Genomic DNA, 19,478 nt, shown 5'->3' on the forward strand with positions numbered 1-19,478 from the left:
CTGCCCGCGACAGACGGAGGAGCAGGTGAGTGTGGCGTGGGGCCGGGCCGTGGCCTCTGAGGGAAGGAAGGGAGGGAACAGCTGGGCTTGGACCAGACGCAGGTGTGCGTGGGGGTCACCGGTGCGTGCCTGGCGTGTGTCATCAGCCACAAGCTGGATGGGTTTGGTGCTCAGGGGCTTTCAGGTGTGGCCCGGGCAGAACCGGGACGTCCGTGCCCAGGAGCCGACTGGAGCAAATGGCCCCACAATGAGGGAGGCCTCGTGGCTGGTGGGGGGGGGCTGCCTTGGAGCCCTGGGTGTGGGAGATGCCTCGCAGGCCCCGCCCAGCTGGGCCCCCTCCCCACCCTGCTCTGCCAGTAGGACTGTGACCTTACTGAGTGACCACACTCCTGTTCTTGACCCTTCCCTTTCCAAAAGAGGGAAGTGCCAAGAAATCAGGCTTAGTATCTGGTTTTCCCTGGTCATTGTCCTCCCGGACCTCCCATCAAGGGGGCAGGCTGGGGCAGGCCGACCACGGATGGACGGCGCACCTGGAGCCCTCCCCGCGCCCTGGCTGCCGGCTCCCCTTGGGGGCTGGGCCCCGCCTGCCCCCACCCCGAGGCCTCGGTGCCGCTCCCTCTTTCCGGCACCTGCCCACCCTGTCCTGTGTCTTGGAGACCAGCGCAGCTCCCCTGGGTGGTCGGACATCTGGGGAAGGGAGTGTGTGGTGGGCCCCCAGGAGTCAGCCTTTAGGGAGGGGATGGGAGGCCACACCCACCGGGGCTCCAGGGGTGACTCTGGAGAGCTCAGCCCCAGCGGCCCTGGGGGTCGGGCAGCGCTGATGAGCCCACGGGTCTCCAACCCCCCTCCCGCTCACTCCCACCTAGGTTCCACTCACGCCAGAGCCCCGGTTGCTAAACTGGACCCCAGGGAGGCCCTGTCTGACCCGCTACTCGTCCCCCCCCGGGGAGGGCGGGGGCTCAGGTCCAGCCATGCGACCATGTGGTGGGCACGCTTTCCAGGGCAGGTGGGCGGGAGCAGTACCCAGACTGACTTGGCCTCAGTGGGCAGGAGGACAGGCGGAGCCCAGGGCAGAGGCCCATCCGGGCTGTGGGTGCGGCCGGCCTGGCTTAGCCGCCTCGGTACCAGGAAGTGGGCTGGCTTCTCAGCCGGGTGGAGGTGGCCTGTCAGGGCGGGCCCCACCCGCCGTTCCTAGCCACAGGTGGTGCCGCCACCAGCCCGGTGACAGGTGTTGAGGCCAGGAAGCCAGTCCTGCCGCTGCACCTGCCATGGTGTCCCGGGACCAGCCTCACCCGGGCCCCCGGTACGTGGGCCTGTGGGACTTCGAGGCCCGGACGGACAAAGAGCTGAGCTTCCGGGCCGGGGACCTGTTCCACGTGGCCAGGAAGGGGGAGGAGTGGTGCTGGGCTGTGCGGCTGGACGAGGCGGGCAGGGCCCTGGCTGAGGGCTACGTGCCCCACAGCTACCTGGCCGAGAAGGAGACGGTGGAGTCTGAACCGTGAGTGTCCCCATGGCCCTCGTGGGTCACCCCAAGGCCCCCCCCCCACTCTGGGCCCTGTGGCCCCTCGGGAGCTCAGGGTAGGGCAGCCCTCAGGACAGAGCTCTGCACTGCTGCAGCTGGGCTCTGGGGAGGCCGGTGAGGATAGGGGACATGGGACTCCATCTCCCTATGGTCCCTAGTCGGGGCCAGACCCCACCACGCGGGTCCCGGGAGAGCTGACGAGGCTTTCTCTGTGCGACATCTGGGGATACAGAGCCACAGAGGCAGGCGGCCCCTTCCCTGGGCTCCCCCACGGTCACTTGGAGGTGCCAGGACTTAAACAGGACAGAAGGGTCCACGGTGGGCTTCCGGACCAGCCGACAGGGATGTGGTCTGCGTAGGCGTCCGAGGCAGGGACTGGGCCTTTTGGGGAGCAAAGCTTCGCTCACCTTCCAAACAACCCAAACCAGATGCATGACCTAGTTAGAGGGAGCAGGAAGGTAATTGCGACATGCCGGGTCTGGGCGTGGGCCGCGGGCTTTCCCATCACCGGCAGGGAGGCTCCTGGAGGTGGTGGTTGGTCCCAAGGGGCTGCCCAGGAAACTTGGGCCACAAGGGCAGCCTGGAGTGGGCGTCCGCACAGCCCCCCGAGCTCTGGGCCAGGACGGTCCAGCGTGAGAGGCCCCAGGAGCTGCTGTGAGCCGGTGCTGTCGCACGGTGAACGGGCGTGGGGGTTTCCTCCTGCTGAAGAGGGACGAGCAACAGGGTCGTAAACCGCACAACTTCAGAAGGCAGGGTCTGGCCACGGGGATCGTGCAGAGGTGGGCGTGATTGGTGCTAAGGCCCCGAGGTCCTGAGAACCTAGTGCATTTGTAAAGCAGGAAGGAAGCAGGGTGGTTGCAGGGGTGAGCCAACGAGAGAGACTCCAGAGGTGCTACCTCGGCCAGGCTCAGGGTGGGGGCGGGGGCGTGGCCCTCACGAGGCTCCCCGCGGGGGCTTCCTGTTCCAGGGACCCCTGCAGGGAAAGGGGGAGCTGAGGGCCGAGCAGCCGGCAGCAGAAGTCACCTAGGTAATTCTGTAGACCCCACCCTGCAGCCCAGAGTCCGGGGCTCGCCCGCGCCTGGGCACGGGTGTGTATGAGCAGGCGTGAGTGTGGGTATGCGTGTGTGAGGGCACACGTGCAGAGCCTCGCCGCTCAGACGCCGACCCCGGGCCCCACAGTCTCACAGCAGAGCGTCTGTGGCCAGGGTCACGGAACAACGTGGTCCCTCTCACGGGACAAGATGGCACGTCTCTGGGACAGGAGTGGCTCTGAGCCCACAGACAGGGGACTCCCCGGGCAGGCCTTCCCTTGGTGTCCGGACGGGCCATTTTGGGGCTGGGATTCAGCGTGGGCAGGGTGGGAGGAAGCGGGGGCAGAGAGGGCAGGGGACGAAGGTCAGTGGGGGCTCAGGACCGCCCCCCACCCCCTGCAACCTGCCCTGCAGGTGGTTTTTTGGCCGCATCTCCCGCTCCGAAGCGCTGCACAGGCTGCAGGCAGAGGGCAACACAGCCGGGGCCTTCCTGGTCAGGGTCAGCGAAAAGCCGGGCGCCGACTACGTTCTCTCAGGTACAGCCTCCCTTGCCCTTCTCCCCCCGTGTCCCCCGTGCAGTTGACCCTGGGGCCGCTTGCCCCCAAACCCAGCCCCGCTGGCCTATGCCTCTCTGTCTGCCACAGCCAGGACCTCCCTCCGGCGGGCGGGCCCTCGGCCGGCCAGGGCGGCTCGTCCCAGTGGTCCTGGGTCTGGGTTTTCTCCCATCGCCGCTGGGCGTGCCGGGGGCGGGACGCGGGGCCCGCGAGCGCTTCTCGAGAGGGGACAGTGATGGTGGGCGCGTGTCAACGCGCGTCCCTGCCTCAGCCCACCCTCCCTGCTCCCCAGTGCGTGACGGCCAGGTCGTGCGACACTACAGGATCTGGGGGCGTGCTGGCCGGCTGCACCTCAGCGAGGCCGTGTCCTTCCCCAGCCTGTCCGAGCTCGTGGACCACCACAAAGCCCAGAGCCTGTCCCACGGCCTGCGGCTCACTGTGCCCTGCTGGAAGGTAGGGTCGCCTGCACCTGCTGCCCCCACTCGTCGCCCGCCTCCCTCTCTCCTGACGTGGGTGGAGGGGGCACGGGGACACCTGGCCCCAGGGACTCTGGCCGTCTCCGGCCGTGTTCCCACAGAGCGGGGCGTGGGGGCAGGGCCGTGCCTTCCTTTGCTGGGTCACCCTTGCCCCTGGGCCAGGGAGAGGCCTGTGCTCCTGCCAGTCCCGAGTCTCTCTGGGGCAGTGGGAGCCTGGGGACAAGAGCTCTGTGGGACTGGCACTCAGGTGGATGTCACTGGCCTAGAGTGGGCAGGTGAGGGTGTCTGCAGCACATGGCTGGGGTCACCAGGGCAGTTCCTGGGAAAGCCTGGCTGCGTGCTGGGCCCTGGGGCGTTGCCCTGAATCCGAGGATAGATCAGGGGCTCCCATCCTGGGGTCAGAGTGGGTGGGCTGGGTGATGGGCACGGCACCCTGCCTGTCCCTCCAGCATGAGCCCAAGCCCCTGCCCCACTGCGACGACTGGGAGATGCCACGGGAGGAGTTCACACTCTGCAGGAAGCTGGGGTCCGGCTGCTTCGGGGAGGTCTTTGAAGGGCTCTGGAAAGACCAGGTCCGAGTGGCTATTAAGGTGATTGCTCGAGGTGAGTGGGCCCCAGGCCAGGCGCCCCAGCAGGGACTTCGGGCCTTGCTCCCTGGGGACGGGCGGGGTGGCCAAGCGTCCCCGCCATCCCCCGCACCACCTGCGGCTGTATGTGCATTGCATGCGTCGTCTCCAACAGTGTCCACGTGGCGTCTTCCTTTCAATGTGCATGTTTTTACTGAAAATGCGTTTATTTTATGAAAAAAAAATTTTTATGTATATTAATTTTTGAGAGAGAGAGCGAGAGCGTGCATGAGCAGGGGAGGGGCAGAGAGAGAGACACAGAATCGGAAGCAGGCTCCAGGCTCCGAGCTGTCAGCACAGAGCCCGACTTGGGGCTCGAACTCGTGAACTGGGAGATCCTGACCTGAGCGGAAGTCAGTCGCTTAACCGACCGAGCCACCCAGGCATCCTTAAAGGCATTTGTTTTAAAAGGGAATTTTAAATTCTTTTCAAGTTTAGTTTTATTTATTTTGATAGAGATATAGACAGCAAGCACGAGTGGGGAGGGGCAGAGAGAGAGAGAGAGAGAGAGAGAGAGAATCCCAAGCAGGCTCCATGCTGTCGGCACTGAGCCCGGTGCGGGGCTCGAACTCATGAACCCTAAGATCATGGCCTGAGCCAAAATCAAGAGTTGGACACTTAACCGACTGAGCCCCCCGGGCACCCAGGCAATTTTAAATTCATAACGTACATGGAAAGCTATTAAAATAAACAGATCACTAGATATCTGAAAGGGTTCGTCTAAAGTCTCCTGTGAACCCACTAGAGGTTTGGACCCCCCGCTTCAGGAATTGAGGCAGGGGCACGTGGAGACACACCCGGAGGGTGAGCCACTCCACGTCAGGCTGGGGACAGGGCATCAATGTGGAGCCCGGTGTGTGGCCAGCAGGTGGTGGGCTCGGCACAGCCTTCACGTGGACGCTGTGGGGCAGTGCTGGGGCGCCCCGGGGAGGGCGCCCACGTGTCCCGAGCCGCTGCCGCGAGCGGGCGGGTGGGAGGAGGCCGGGACTGGGCCGCACCCACGGAGGCCGCCTGCCCCCACAGATGACCTCCCGCACCAGCACAACTTCCAGGCGGAGATTCAGGCCATGAAGAAGCTTCGGCACAAACACATTCTGCCGCTGTATGCCGTGGTGTCCGTGGGGGACCCCGTGTACATCATCACAGAGCTCATGCCAAGGGGAGCCCTGCTGGAGCTGCTGCGGGGTGAGCTGGCCGCGGGGCCGCACTCGGGGCTCCTTTCCTGGGGATAAAAGTGACATGTGCTTGAGGGCATGGGAAACTTGCACAAAGAAAGAGGAAATCCACATGGGCTCAGTCGGTTGAGCGTCCGACTTCGGCTCCGGTCACGATCTCGCGGTTCGTGGGTTCGAGCCCCGTGTCTGGCTTTGTGCTGACAGCTCGGATTCTGCGTCTCCCTCTCTCTCTCTGCCCCTGCCCTGCTCAACTCTCTGTCTCTCTCAGGAATAAACATTTAAAATTTTTTAATAAAAAAAGAAAGAGAAAACCCAAATTGCGCCCGTACCAGGGATAGGACAGCCCGGGGGCTCCTTGACAGCCTTGCCTGCTTAAGAAATGATTTCAAATATCCTGTGGTAAATGCACCATCCGTTCATCTATGGAGGTCAAGTGAGATAAGACTAGACAGGCCAGCCCTCCATCCCCATTAACTGAGACCATTGTGTTCAAATGCCAGGCGTGGCCAGCCCACCTCTTAGCCTGGGGGACACGCTGGCCTGGTTCTTACGGCTTTTCTTTCTAGAAGGTGCTGACCTTCTTCTGGTGTCCGAATGTGCACGTACACTTGCCCACGCATGTACACAGACACCCTCATGTGGTACACACACACACACACACAGACACGCACACACTTCAACATGCACGGACTCACAGACCTCGTCATCTGTACCTCATCGAACACCCAAAGCGAACGCGGCCACTGCCTATTAGCTGGGGCGCCGTTGCTACGAGCCCTTCTCTAGAAGGCGGCCCCACCAACGGCACGCTACCGCACCCACGAGCTGTGCCTGTTTGGCGAGTCCCCTCTCGTTGAAGCTTTCTGAGGTTTTTAGTCGTGTGAATAACGTTGTGATGAGCTTCTCTGCACGGACACTTCCGTGTGGATTCCCAGGAAGGGAACCGGGGAGTGGGGCAAAGAGCACACGCGTGGACCGCATCTGGCCTTCCAGAAGGGCCATGACAGGTGCACTGTTCAAGTCAGGCAGCCACCCTCTGTCCCAGCGGCACACAGGGCCGGTGGAGGGGAGGACGTGGCCCCCTGCCCCTCTGACCGTGGCCTCCCCTGGCCTCTGCAGGCTCTGACGAGAAAACCCTGCCTGTCTCGGAGCTGGTGGGCCTCGCATCACAGGTGGCCGAGGGCATGTGCTACCTGGAATCGCAGAATTACATCCACCGGGACCTGGCGGCCAGGAACATCCTTGTGGGGGAAAACAACATCTGCAAAGTCGGGGACTTTGGGCTAGCCAGGCTCATCAAGGTAGGGCCCGGGGAGCACGCAGGACTCCCTCTGCGCATGGAGCCGGGGCTCAAGGGAGGCCGGCTGAGCAGCCAGGGGGCGGGACGCCGGAGTAGCGGCAGCTCCCAGGCGAGGCCCAGGGCGCAGCCCTGATGGGGTGGGCAGGCCTCTCCGGGGACTGAGAGCTGGAGGGGCAGGGGGACCCCCGGAGGAGAGAGAAGCCACACGGGGGCCGGTGGGGCGCTCCTGGGCGGGTGGGGCACCTGCTCACTCTTTCGTGGTGTCTTGCGTTCAGCGCTCAGCGAGGGGAGAGGGTGGGAGTGGCTTGTGAGCTTAGGGCAATGTCCCCCCCACAGAAGACACTTTTATCGTGGAGGGTTCTGAAGACAAACGTGGACAAAACGGTGTAACGAGCCCCCTCCCCAGCCCCATCCGGTGTCCCCTCCTTCCACGGTTAGACCCAGGTCGACACGTGCACACTGAGACTCCAGACAGAAACAGACACAGACACGTTTCTGACAATTAGTGGGACTCCTTAAGGTCATCACATGCCCCCTCGGAGCTACGTTTCCAAATTCCCGAGAACCGAGAACTCATTTGTTTGCTCCCACTGCCTGACCCCTTCAGTCTGTGCTCCCCTGCGGCTCCTTCGGTGCTGGGCCTCTTCCCAGAAACCCCCCTTGTGGCAGGGCCTTCCACTCAGGGTGGGGTCTGTCAGTGGGTGAGTGGGTTCTGCCTCAGTTCCCCTGGCATGGTGGGGCACTGATGGCCAGAGTCCAGGGCCCTCCACTCAGGGGCTGATACCCTGATGCTGTAGTCCTTGACTGTAGGCTGGGTACTTCTAGAAAGGCATTTCCCTCATTCGCTTGGTGGCCAGCCCATCCGGGCTGTCTCTATGAGCCCATGGTTTGAACACACCGGCAGGCTCCAGCGTGGCAGGCACTGTCCCTGCTCGAGCTCACGCTGGCCGACCTCTGGGACACGGATACCACCTGGGGAGGGCCACGTGTATCCCAGTGCTTCCTGCGCACCCCCCGCCCCCAGCCCCTGAATCTGGTGGCCCGGGGCCTGCCTGTCTCCCAGTGCCAGCACCACCTCCCTCTAGTGGCAACTGTCTATCATCAGTGCCCAGTCTGCTCTGGCCCACCGCGAACCCAGCTCCCCACGTGCGTCCCCACATGCGTCCGTGCTGCGGGGCCAGAGCCTGCAGGCTGCCCCGTGGTCTGCCCCAGCACGTCTCCGCTCGCAGGAGGACATCTACCTTTCCCACGGCCGCAACATCCCCTACAAGTGGACCGCCCCGGAGGCCCTGTCAAGAGGGCTTTACTCCATCAAGTCGGACGTGTGGTCCTTCGGGATTCTCCTCCACGAGATTTTCAGCAGGGGTCAGATGCCCTATGCAGGTACTGGCCCCCAACGACGTCCCCAGCTGTGGGCAGGGTGGGAGGGTGCCGCCACCTGGACTCGGGGAGTGCGCCACACAGAGCGCCAGGCTGCCTCCCTGGGGCGGCCTCCAGACGGCGTCAGGAGGGTGCAGGGGATGCAGAGGGCAGGAGAGTGGCCCAGGGTCCCCCGGGAGGGTGGAAGAAGGTGGTGAGGGGACAGCCCCTGCAGCCCCTGCTACCGGCCCGCCACAGGCATGTCCAACCACGAGGCCTTCCTGAGGGTGGACTCGGGCTACCGGATGCCCTGTCCCCCGGAGAGCCCACCCGCTGCGTACAAGCTGATGCTGTCGTGCTGGAACAGGGACCCGGAGCAGAGACCCTGCTTCAGAGCCCTGCGGGAGAAGCTCTCCAGTGTCAGCAGGTACGAGAACCCGCTCTGAAAGGGACACCCCTCTGGTGCTGCCTCTGAGGCCACGAGGCCCTGTGAAGGGGGGCCCGGGTGCCGCCCTGGACCTCAGATCAAGGGTACGGGCAGACGAAGGTGTGGACAAGTTCGCAGGACCGGGCTGAACGCTTGGGGGATGGAGATCCTCCAGCCAGGGGCCCACCCTGCCCCAGGGCTGGGGGAAGCAGTCCCCTTGAAGTCGGGGGGGGGCTGAGGCTGCCCATTCCTCCCGTCTGCTTCTTCAAAGACACCAGCTCCTGGAAAGTGCCGGGACTCTCCGCAGCCAGCTCTAACCCTCCAGGAGCCTGGCCACTCTTCTTTCCAAAGGGAGTGGACCTGTCCCTGGTCCTGACTCAAAGCCCATCAGCTGTCAGGACCAGGGCGCAGCTCCCCAGGTGGGGCATGAGGAGGGGCCTGGATTTGGGGCGGGCTCACCCTGGGTCACCTGGCCTGTGTGCAACTCCTGATATGGGGCGACATGGCCTTCTCAGTATTCTGTGAAAACGGGCTATTTGCTGGTGGGGCACTGCAGTCTGCTACCCAGGGCCGTGGCCATCAGCAGCGGCCACCAGGAGTCCTGAGGGCCTCATCTGGACGCTGTAGCAGGAGACTGGGCACCTGCCCCCACCCTGGGTCCGTGTGAGGTGGGAATGAAGGCCTCCCGTACAGGCCTCAGCACGGACTACCGGCTTTGGGAGCACAGGGGGCCTGGGTAAGACTGCACCGACCCTGCAGCCTGCCTTGACACGATGAGGGCAGACAGGACAGAGGCCCTTGAGGGCCATCAGCTACACGGGATGCCCTGGATTGGACTGAACCGTTTCTAGCACAGAGTGGGGGCAGAGTGGCCAAAGAGGAGGCTGGGCTCCCTCAGTGGCCCGTGGGGCCCCTAACTTCATACCAAGCCCCCATCCACGCCCTCCCTAAGCTGCCCCCTCCTGCCCAACAGACCCGGGCCAATCTCTGCTGGCCACTGAAGGTGTGTGGACACACAGTCCACCAATCACGCCCGCCCATGGAGGCTGGCGGAGGACGACACAGCCACACCCTCCCAAGGCTGGAGTTCGTCCAGAGCCGGGTCACCAGTGGTGGGAAGGTCCCTTGGGAACGCCCCCGTACCACTTACGACTCAGTCTTAATTTTGGGTCCCCGCCCCCAGAGTTGGGGGACCCTACCCAGAGCGCGTCCTGCAACAGGCTAGAAGAGACGACACCCTCACAGGAAGGCTCCGGGAGATAGTCCGGCCCCGTGAGCCGCACACCAGTTGGGACAGCTCTGGTACCGGCCCCTCACTGCCCTCCAGGGTGTCAAGGGCAGGGGCCCTTGCCAAGGTCCTTCCAGGGGCACCAGGTGCCTCCAGCTGACGGCCCCTAAACCCACAAGCAGAGGCCCAGGACTCCAGCGGCTGCCCCGGAGCTTCTTGTCCAACCTCTGAACTGCCTGCTCTTCCAGGCCCCCCACCCCTTCTCAGGTGCCAAGGCTCCACACTCGCTGTGGTGGCTTGCCGCTGCGAACCTGGGCCAGACCCAAGAGGTGGCTCCCCAGTGAGGGAACCCAGGAAGGCCCAGGGAACAGGGCCAACTCTCCACCTCTGCCAGGAAGTGAGGTTGAGAAACATCAGCTTCTCCCACGGGCCCCGGGAACACATGGTCACACACACCATCAGGGCTACTGGCTGCTCGGTTTATTTTCCACTTGGTGCAAGGCACACGGTCACAGGGTGTCGGGAAGGCTTGCGTGTGGCTTGGATAGTAAAGAGTGGGGTTCTCTCGACTTCCTTTTTGGTGTTTTGTTGTTATTTTGATATAAAAGAACCCAAGTGCTTCTGCCGCAGCCCGCCTAGTCTATGGTGGGGGGGGAGGGGAGGAGGGAGGGGAAGAGGGAGGGAGGAGAGAGGGGAGGGGGAGGGAGGAGAGGGGGAGGGGGGGAGGGGAGGAGAGAGGGGAGGGGGAGGGGAGGAGAGGGGGGAAGGGAGGGCAGGGGACGGGCTCTGATGAGCCTAGCGCCTCCTGCAGCCTGGCACAGGCCGCTCAGGACTGGGGCCTGGTGTTGGCTTTGCCAGGCTGGCCACCAGGCTGCTTCCTCATGGCTTCCAGAGCCAGGTCGCAGGCGATGGAGCCGCTGGACGCCTGGGGAGATTCCGAGCTGGGGGAGAGCTTGGGGTCAGGGGGGGTTCCACCTGCCCCCACCTCCCATGCTGGCCCCCAGGAATGTGGACTCACCGCTCTGGGGACTCCAACACTGTAGCCATGAACGGGAGAGTGGACTTCCCGAAAAAGAAGCTTGCCCACCAGTGACCTGGGTCAGCCTTGGGGAGACCTGAGACAGGCAAAGTAGGGTGGTGGTGCCCCTGCCTACTCCTGGTGGGATCCCTCCACATAGTGCCGCCCACCGAAGGGGAGTGGCCCTGCGCTCACCGGGGTGGTGAGGGATGGCTTCCCCAGGATACTCCGCACTTCCGCAGGAGCTGTTACTGGAAGTGGAACCCAGGCGGCCTGGAGAAGAGAGGCCTGGTCAGCTCTGCAGGGCACCGAGTCCCCTGCCCTGTCCACCAGGCCAAGCGCTAGCTTTGCTGGCAGCACAGCGGCAGAGCCAGCGCATCTAGCGGCCCACCCCCCGCCCCGACGGGACCTGTAGGGCAGAGGACGAGGGGGCTGACTTACGCCGGTAATAGTCGTGGGTGGCCACGAGCGAGCCGCTGGAGGGGATGGCTGCCATGCTGTCGCTTCTATGGCCGGTGGAAGCCTGCGCACACAGGGGTCGGGGAGCCCCCCGGTCACCCGCCGGCCCTCGGGAGGGGCGTTCCCCACTCGGGTACCCGCCCCCACCCAGACTCCGCGGAGTCCGCCACGCTGAGTTTATTTCCCGAGCGGAGGCGGAGCCCGAGCCCGGAACTCCCGGCCGCCTTCATCGCGCAGGGCGCGGGCGGCTCCAACCGGCCCGAACCGGCCGCGCGGGAGCAACAAAGGCGCTTTGTGCGCGGGGCCGCGGGCCCGGGGCTCCGGGCACCTGCCCAGCCCGCCCGGCCCGTCCGGCCCTAGCCCAGCCCGCGCCCCCGGCCGTCCGGCCTTCCGTCCGCTAGTCTGTCTGTCCCGCCAGCCGTGGCGCACGGGGGCGCCCCTTCGGATCGCTCGACCCCACTCACGCGCCGCCCGGGTCCTCACCTAGGCGGCGACCCCTCGCGGGCCTCGGCGCGCGATCACGGGTGGCGGGGACGGGGACGCTAGGCCACGGAGCCCATTTGCAGACGAGACCGCCTAAGGCCGCTCCACGACCGAAGCGCGCGCGGATTGCGCACGCGCGGCCGCGGCCGCTTATATAGCGGCTCCGCGCTCGCGTCACGGGGGCGAGGCCAGGCGAGGCCCCGCCCCGAGACTGGCCCTGCCCCGCTCGTCCAAGACACACCCCCACTCCCGACCCCCGCCTCTGCGAGGCCCCGCCCCGAGCTCGGCCCCGGGCCGCTCCAGTCCCATTGGGCCCCGCCCCTGGGTCCGTCCGAACCCCGCCCTTAGTGGCCTGGCTCCCGCAGGCTGGCCAGGGTGCAAGTGCCGACCTGCGGCATCGGTCCGGTCTGGGGCCACCTGGGAAGCCCGTCTCGGCCTGGCCTGGGATTGGGATGGTTAAATGACCTCCCTACCCCGTCCCGGAGCAGTGCCTGTCCGGCCACCTCCCCTGTCCTGAAGAGACCCTCTCTCCTGTCCCAGAGCAAGGCTTGTCCACCCTTCCTGAAACCCCGGGACCCCAGGTGGTCCAACCTGTCTCGACTTCTCCAGCCCTTCAGAGGCGGTGGGGGCGCTGGACGTGGCCACACAGGCCCAGCCCCTGCGGTGCCTTTCTCCTTCAGCCTTCTCCCCTGGGGACAGAGCCAGTCCCACTGTCACCCAGGACAGACTGGGGCCTCTGCTCTGCGTGCCCAGCCCTCCAACCAGATGTGGGTCCCCAGCAGCTCCCTTCTCTGCCTCTGTGGGCTCGGGGTGGTGCCTGGAGCCCTCCAGCTGGGCTGTGGCAGACGAAGCCCTTCCGGGGTGTCCCTCTCCCAGTTCTGGTGGCTCTGGGACCCACACCCCAGGCCTCCAGCTTCAGCCAGCATCCCCCTGCTTGTGAGCACAGCTTGCAGGGGAGGGTGGGGGTGGGAGGGCAGCGGGCCAGGGAGGGGGCCTCATTTGAATGAGTGGAGGTAAAGAACTGCCATCTGAGGATGTCTCCCCCAGCGGGAAACAGAGGCCCCCTGTTTGGGGCAACGACAGAATGTTCTCTGAAGTGTCTGGGGCCTTGCCACACCCCGGTTGGTCAACCAGGACGACAACTTCCTTTTCTGTTGTGGAAATCAGCCCTCCCCCCAGCCCCTCAGCTCCTTGTCAAAGGCCCCGAGCCCCAACCTCCCTCTGCAGGGAGAGGCAAACTTGGCTTTTTGCATTCTAGGCCCTGTCTGGGTGTCTCTTCCCTGATGGTTGGGAGGGTCTTGAGAAGTCCCGCGGGCATCAGGGAGAAGCCAGGGAGATCTCATAATGCCTTCTGCCAGGCCCTCCCCATCTTCAGACCCCGGCAAGGACCCCTCCAGGATTCCTGGACCTCAGTCCAACTTCTCACCCAGCAGACAGGAAGTCAAGGCCTCAGGACGGGAGGGACCTGGCAGCCCCTGGATGTGACCCTTTATCTGGCTGGGTGGGGGGTCGAGGCTTTGGACATTCTGACCAGGACCTGGCTTGGGCAGCAGCGTGGCCCAGGGCACTGTAAGAGGAGCTCAGTCTGGGTAATGCCCACTCCTTCTCCACCTTCACCCTCTCTTCCCCATGGGCGAGTCCCCTGCTGGCAGTTCCGGGGGGCCTCTCACGCAGGGGGTCAACCAGGCCACACGCATGGAGGAGACAGCCTGGCCCCCGCCAGCTTGCTCTCATTTCACCACAACCCCAAGCCGCCTTCACAGCCGACGACCTTCCCCTCTCGTCGACTCCCACTGTCTCCAGTTTCCTGTCCCTGCGTCAGGCTGATTCTGGATCATAAACTAGGTGCGACTTGGTGCGAATCACATTTAATTATTAAAGGACATTTGTCATCCTCTACCTCACCCTCACACTCACCACACCTCGAGCCCCTCCGTCAGGTTAGTGGGTCAGTGGCTGTCTGGGGTCCGTGCTGGGGTGCCGCCATGGGCTTCAGTGCCAGCTCCTGATGCTGGCCTCGAATGGGCCAGGCCCATGTGCACCCCCCCAACTCACGGGGTGCCTGTGCCTTTGCCTGACTCTTCCTCCCCTGAGAAGCACCGGACCCCCCTCCCAAGCTAGGGGCAGCTCCTAGGAGGCTTGGAGAATGACTGGATTTGGTGTTTTGTGGTCCACAAAGGTGGCTGGGGTGGCTGGGTGCCAGCTCTGTGCTGGGTGCTGTGGGGGAAACCGAGGCCAATAGCACCTGCACTCACTGCACAGTAAAGACACAGAGAGCGAGGCAGGGATGCTGGGGAGGGGTTTCTCATGCCCCCAAGAACACAGAGATGGGCCTGACTCAGACCTTGCACCGTTCTGGTACTCAGTACATGGGTTTGTTGAATATCTACTATGACCAAATGGCTGAGCCAGACAGGAGTGGAAAGGCCAGTCCAGAGTGCAGGGGGACCCAATGCGGTGAGGCAAGACAGCAGAGGGGGTGTCAGGTTTAAGCTGAGATCTGAGGAAGGTGGAGATGGGGGGAGGGACCGGCAGGGACACCCTGAGACCCAGCTCTCAGTGCTGCCGGGCGAGAGCAGGGAGGCTGGTAGACCCTGGGATGGGGAGGGGCCAGGCCGGCCCACTGGGGCCACTGAGGGTCACTCGTAAGGCAGATTGGTCAATGTACTGACCAGGAGGGAGCAACGTTCTAGTAAGACCCACAGACCTGTGGTCTGTGGCTGAGTGTGTGACTGTCTTGTATGTCTCACACACGCGTCCAACAGGACTGTGGTTTCAGGGCTTGAGGACCTTGGACAGCGCTTATGGCCAGAAAATGGGGTCGGGGCTTGGAGGTCAGGCCACAGTCTCTGAAGCAGTGGGGTGTCTGTTCTGAATCCTGGGCATGGTGGTCACTCAAAAGGGGCGCAGCTGGGGTTGGAGGGGTGGCAAAGGCTGGTGCTACTCGGGGGGGCCTGGGTGGGTCAAAGAGAGTGTCCTGGGGGTGGGGAGACACCAGTGTGAGCAGGAGGAGGACAGGCTGGGATCCCTGGGGCAGACCCATCCTGTGTGGGGGGGGGGGGGGTCTGAGTGGAGACAGCTGGGATTGGGGGCCACCTGGAAGGATGGGGCCAGCTTGGGGCTCCCAGGGACAGAAGGGCTGCCCAGCCTCTGCTGGGAGGGGCTTGGTGCTGGAGGCCAGTGTTGACGTTGCTTTCCCGGCTGAGGCTCGTCTGTCTGTTCTTCCAGAGAGTACTGGAAGCCTACTGTGTGCCTGGCAGTGCAAGGCCTGTGTGTGCAGAGCTGGATGAGTGGGAGCCCCTGCTCTCCCAGGGCTCAGTCCCAGGCTCAGTCCCCAGAGCTTGAGAACGTGCTGTCACAGCCCCCAGGGCAGGGAGGTACACAGGCCCTGGACCCAAAACCCCTCGCACACTGGGCTCAAGGTGCGTGGAGGTTGAAGCTATGTCCTGCCTCCTGGTGGGGAGCAGCGGGCGAGGCGTCCTTCTGCCTCCCCCCAAGTGGGCACACCAGGCACGGCCCTGCAGGCTGGGCAGTCCTTCCCTGAGGCCTCAAAGCTCCTCCTTCAGCTGTGCTCACAACAGTGAGGGCCCTGACGCAGCTGCTCCCCAGGGACCCAGGCCTGTGCCTCTTGGGGGCTTCTCGGGTCTTCTTAGGCCCGGGCATCTGGGGCAGAGGGTTCTGGGAGAAGTGTAGAGGGGCCAGGCAGTTGGGGTCCTGACCCCCCTCCTGCAGAACCTCCAACCCCAGGCACGGCTGCCTCCATCGCATGGACAGAAGCTTCAGACTCTCACAGGAGAGACCCGGAGTGGTCAGGCCGGCCTCTGTGGCTTGGAGCTGTGACTTCTTGACATTTTGTCCCTCTTTCACATGTGAGCACCGGTTCTATGACTTTTCTATGACTTGGTGCTTTTCACTTCAATTTGACTAGATTTGCTTCCGTTCACACTGACCCTCTAGCTCCAGCCAGCCAGGCCCTTCCTCAGGCCACATGACGCCCCACCCTGGCTGGGTGCAGACATGTGCTGGGTGTGGATGCCAGGCAGAGCCTGTGAGCCCCCCTCTAGGGCTGAGGGCAAAGCCAGCCATGCCCAAGAGTCACTTACCTCAGGGTCGGGGACCCTATCTGGGGGCCCAGGCAGGCGGGGCACTTGGCCGCCACCTGGCTGTGGTCACCTCCCCTCTGGGGCCCCCCCTTGTAGAAGTGTCATAGGCCAGGCTCTCGGGAACAGAAGTGAGATGGAGACTGAGAGGCAGGGCGCATGTTGGGTGGGGGGGCCGCGGGGCCAGTGGGGGTCCTTGGCGTGAGAAGGAACAGTCAGGGGTAACCTGCATTGGCCCCCACTCCACTCAGACCAGCCTGGGGAGGAGTCCTGAGGGGAGGCGGCTCTGTGGACTGTGATGGAGGCCAGCCCTGCGGGAGCTGTCAGCAGGGACTGTGTGCTGACCACCCCAGCCGCGCAGCGAGGCCTTCCCTGGAGGAGTGCGTCTCCCGTCTCCCCAGGCCACCCTCCAGCTGTCCGCTGGGCCAGCTGACACATCCCCAGCCTCACCGGCATCTTCAAGAACAGAAAATCTGAAAGGAGGTGGTTTTTTTTTTTTCTTTAAAGTGTAAACAGAAAAGCTACATTTACTGAGCCAGGAGGGTGGAGGCTCTGCCAGTCCCCCCACTTACTAAGTGTCAGGGACCCAGAAGGGGGCTTGTGGGACAACCTGGTTACAGTGGGGACCCATCGCCACTGGTGCATCCCCAGCCCGTGTGCAGACTGCGTGGCATGGCCTGAGGTGGGCGATGCTCCTGTCTGGTGTCCACCGAGGCACCGAGAGGAGGAGTCAGGGCCGCTGTCCTGCCGGCCGGCCCCCAGGTGTGGCTCCAACATGGGAGGGGGGGGCGTCCCCAGCTCTGGGGCCATGAGGCCTGGGGTCGAATCTGCCTCCACCTGCTGCTGGCAGCAGGACCCCCACCCAGCCAGCTGCTCAGTATCTGGGCCGGGCGGTCGGAGCTTGGACAGGTCAGCCCTTCCCTTCCGCTGGCTCTGCGGGGAGTGTGGCCATGTGCCTGGAGGGTGATCGCGTGCTCAGGGTGCACAGGGCTGGGTTCTGTGTTGGGAAACACCCAAGCCTCCAGCCACTGGGGAAACGGTGACAGAATAATCACTCAGTGGGGCAGAGACGTGCGTGCTGCCTCGGGCTGGTCGCACAAGGTGGGCGGACATCTCTGCTGAACACCAAGTGGCCGTCCCTCTCGCGACCACAGGCTCCCGCAGGGTGGCAGGGAAAGGCTCAGGCCCCGGGGGTTGCTGGGACTGGGGCTTGAGTCCCAACTGTGTCACAGCCGTGTGACATCTGGAGCCTCCACTCCCTTCTGGGGAGATGAGAGGTCAGGGTAACGACCGTGCGGTCCTAACAGGTGTTCCGTGGTGACGGGCTGGGAGAGGCAAGGCTCACAGCAGCCCCTCATAGCCGGGCACTGTGGCTGTGTGAGTGTGTGGATTGTCACCCTGGCCGCAGGTGTTTGCCCTGAGGTGAGACCTGTGCTGAAGCCAGAGGCCAGGTCTGGGGCCCTCAGGGCTCAGCCTACTCCTGGGGAATGAGGGTCCCCCCGGGAGCACAGCAGCCCAGCCCCAGCCCCTGGTGCCCCAGGCAGCAGCTTCTGCAGGCTTCTCCAGCACATGCACTGGCACCTCTGTAGGTGGAGTCACCATTTGCAGAAGAAAATAAAACAGCTGACTGATATTTGGTGAACGATGTGGGGGCACTTTGTGTGGCCGGACGATGTCCTTGGGGGCCACAAGCCCCACCGCTGTTCCCGTTTTCCTACCTGTAAGATGTAAACGCTTAGACCAGCACTGAGCACGTAGTGGTGAAAGTTAGACATGATCTTTATTAACAGTGCTTTTCACTGCTGGGAATAGCCTAATTTGTTTACTTGTTGGTTAAACAAAATCTACAGGAAGAGCGTTTGTGTCTGTTGTGCGCCCAATGGCTAAGAAAGAATCGGCCATGTAGTAGACATTCAATAAATACAGTTGATGAAAGGATGAATTGAGTAATGAAAGACATTACAGATTTTGGGCATGAAGGAGTGAGGAGGTCAACAAATGTTCTCCCCAGAATGCGACTATACACCTGGAAAAAACTGTCAGAAACAACCGTTTTAGTGCTCAAGGCACACAACAAGCTGAAAAGAGTTCATTCATCAAGAATTCTGAGTTTCAGGACAAAACCCAAAATTACTTGGCATAAAAGCCCCAGGAAAATCTCAACTGGTGTGGGAAACAATAAACAGGCCTGGGAGGCCCAGATGCTGGATGATCGGACTCAGGCTCGAAAGCACCTGTTACCAGCAACCGGGAGCATTCATACCGTGTGCTGGGGACCCAGCATCCGTCCGTGACGACAGCTCGGAAATGAGGATCAGAAAGGTTTTCAATCTAATACAGAGCACTGGCGAAGAGCTCATGCCAAGTACGTTCAGCATTGTGCACGTTGGAGAAGGTCTGCACCCCCCGTCCAGGACTGGGATGAGGCAAGGACGTCCACTCTCGCTACAACTCCTCCACACCTCCTGGGAGTCTTGGCCGGTACGATAAGGCAAGGAAAAGAAACACAAAGCCTATGGGTTGAGACTGAGAAATACAACTATCCCTGCTCACCGACAACATGATGCTCTGTGGTCACGGAAAGTACGCCAAGCGGATAGAGCAAACGTGACTGGCACGAGGCAGAGTCAGCCATATTGTGACACGCTAGCAATTTACAACTGGAAGCAGACATTTTTTCATTTTTATCTTTTTAAAGTTTATTAACCCATTTTGAGAGAGAGAGAGAGAGAGCATGTGTGTGAGTGGCGGAGGGGCAGAGAGAGGGAGAGAGAATCCCAAGCAGGCTCCACGCTCTCAGGGCAGAGCCTGATGCGGGGCTCAATCCCATGACCCTAGGATCATGACCTGGGCCAAAATCAGGAGCCTGACACTCAAACGACTGAGCCATCCAGGCGCCCCTAAAACATACCATTTTTCATAGTTACCCTCTGTCCGTGAAGCACTTAAATATAAACCTAGCAAGACGTGTGTGCCCAAAGCGAAATGCCAAAGGAAGATGTCAAGCCAGACCTAAGTAAACGGAGACTCAACACAGCGAAGACCAGCTTCCTCCAAACTGATACACAGACTTAGGGCAATGCAAGTCAAGTCCCTGCGAGATCAGTGAAAACAGACAAGCAGGTCCTAGAATTGGTGTGAAAAGACAAATAAGCTACACTAACCGAAACATGTTTGAAGCCTAAGAACAAGGAACGATCCCGGTACCCAGATCCTTTCATGGAGGGTAAGTTCTAAGTTCCCAGAACATGGACGTCACCGTTTTAGAGCGCGCATTTTCGCACATTCGCAATGTTGTGCAGCCATCACCTCTGTCTAGTTCCAAAGCATTTTCATCTCCCCAAAAGGAAACCTTGTCCCCACCAAGCAGTCCCTCCCCCAGCCCCGGGAACCACCAATCTGTGTCTGTCTCCGTGGAATCAGTATCGGGTTTCTTTCCCTCAGCCTAGTGCTGTCCAGGTTCATCCACACTGCAGCACGGATCAGTACTTTCTTTTTCTCAAAACAACGTCTATTGTGGTAAAATACGCGTAACAACATTTACCACCTCAGCCGTTTTCAGTGTGCGGTTCAGTGGCGTTAAATGTACTCCCAACGTTGTGCGGCCTCAGAGCCACCTGCGTCCGCGGTGGATTCATCCGCTGAAGCTGCGACTCTGTCCCCACTGACCCCCGTCCCGTGTCCTGTCTCCCGGCGGCCACCTCTCGGCCCTTTGTCCCC

General features: G+C 62.6%; 2 protein-coding genes across 4 annotated transcripts; one reads left to right on the forward strand and one right to left on the reverse strand.

Moving 5' to 3' along the window:
* Positions 1 to 1,262: 1,262 nt before the first annotated feature.
* On the forward strand, positions 1,263 to 10,324 carry PTK6 (protein tyrosine kinase 6). 3 transcript variants are annotated; one of them, XM_015070829.3, is made up of 8 exons: positions 1,263 to 1,498; positions 2,968 to 3,089; positions 3,400 to 3,560; positions 4,033 to 4,186; positions 5,233 to 5,394; positions 6,504 to 6,685; positions 7,914 to 8,067; positions 8,302 to 10,324. In XM_015070829.3, exons 1-8 carry the CDS (start codon positions 1,269 to 1,271, stop codon positions 8,487 to 8,489), a joined length of 1,353 nt encoding a protein of 450 aa, XP_014926315.1. In that variant the 5' UTR covers positions 1,263 to 1,268; the 3' UTR covers positions 8,490 to 10,324. The 3 variants fall into 3 exon arrangements, with proteins under 3 accessions (XP_014926315.1, XP_026902405.1, XP_026902406.1); XM_027046604.2 differs by having other exon boundaries at positions 8,411 to 10,324; XM_027046605.2 differs by lacking the exon at positions 5,233 to 5,394 and having other exon boundaries at positions 8,411 to 10,324.
* Positions 10,164 to 11,818, reverse strand: PPDPF (pancreatic progenitor cell differentiation and proliferation factor). The gene is made up of 5 exons (XM_027046606.2): positions 11,659 to 11,818; positions 11,158 to 11,239; positions 10,912 to 10,989; positions 10,717 to 10,813; positions 10,164 to 10,639 (listed from the first exon to the last, which is right to left on the reverse strand). The coding sequence occupies exons 2-5, from the start codon at positions 11,210 to 11,212 to the stop codon at positions 10,525 to 10,527; spliced, it is 345 nt and encodes a 114-aa protein (XP_026902407.1). The 5' UTR covers positions 11,213 to 11,239; positions 11,659 to 11,818; the 3' UTR covers positions 10,164 to 10,524.
* Positions 11,819 to 19,478: the final 7,660 nt, after the last annotated feature.

Source organism: Acinonyx jubatus, chromosome A3 (assembly GCF_027475565.1).
Source record: "Acinonyx jubatus isolate Ajub_Pintada_27869175 chromosome A3, VMU_Ajub_asm_v1.0, whole genome shotgun sequence".
NCBI lineage: Eukaryota > Metazoa > Chordata > Mammalia > Carnivora > Felidae > Acinonyx > Acinonyx jubatus.

Coding starts and splice junctions, on each gene's coding strand:
- PTK6 (XM_027046604.2), top strand. CDS start 1,269: ATGGTGTCCCGGGACCAGCCTCACCCGGGCCCCCGGTACGTGGGCCTG. Junction 1,499..2,967: donor GAGACGGTGGAGTCTGAACC/GTGAGTGTCCCC, acceptor CCTGCCCTGCAG/GTGGTTTTTTGGCCGCATCT. Junction 3,090..3,399: donor CGCCGACTACGTTCTCTCAG/GTACAGCCTCCC, acceptor CCTGCTCCCCAG/TGCGTGACGGCCAGGTCGTG.
- PPDPF (XM_027046606.2), bottom strand. CDS start 11,212: ATGGCAGCCATCCCCTCCAGCGGCTCGCTCGTGGCCACCCACGACTAT. Junction 10,814..10,911: donor AGCCATCCCTCACCACCCCG/GTGAGCGCAGGG, acceptor TGCCTGTCTCAG/GTCTCCCCAAGGCTGACCCA. Junction 10,640..10,716: donor GTGTTGGAGTCCCCAGAGCG/GTGAGTCCACAT, acceptor GCTCTCCCCCAG/CTCGGAATCTCCCCAGGCGT.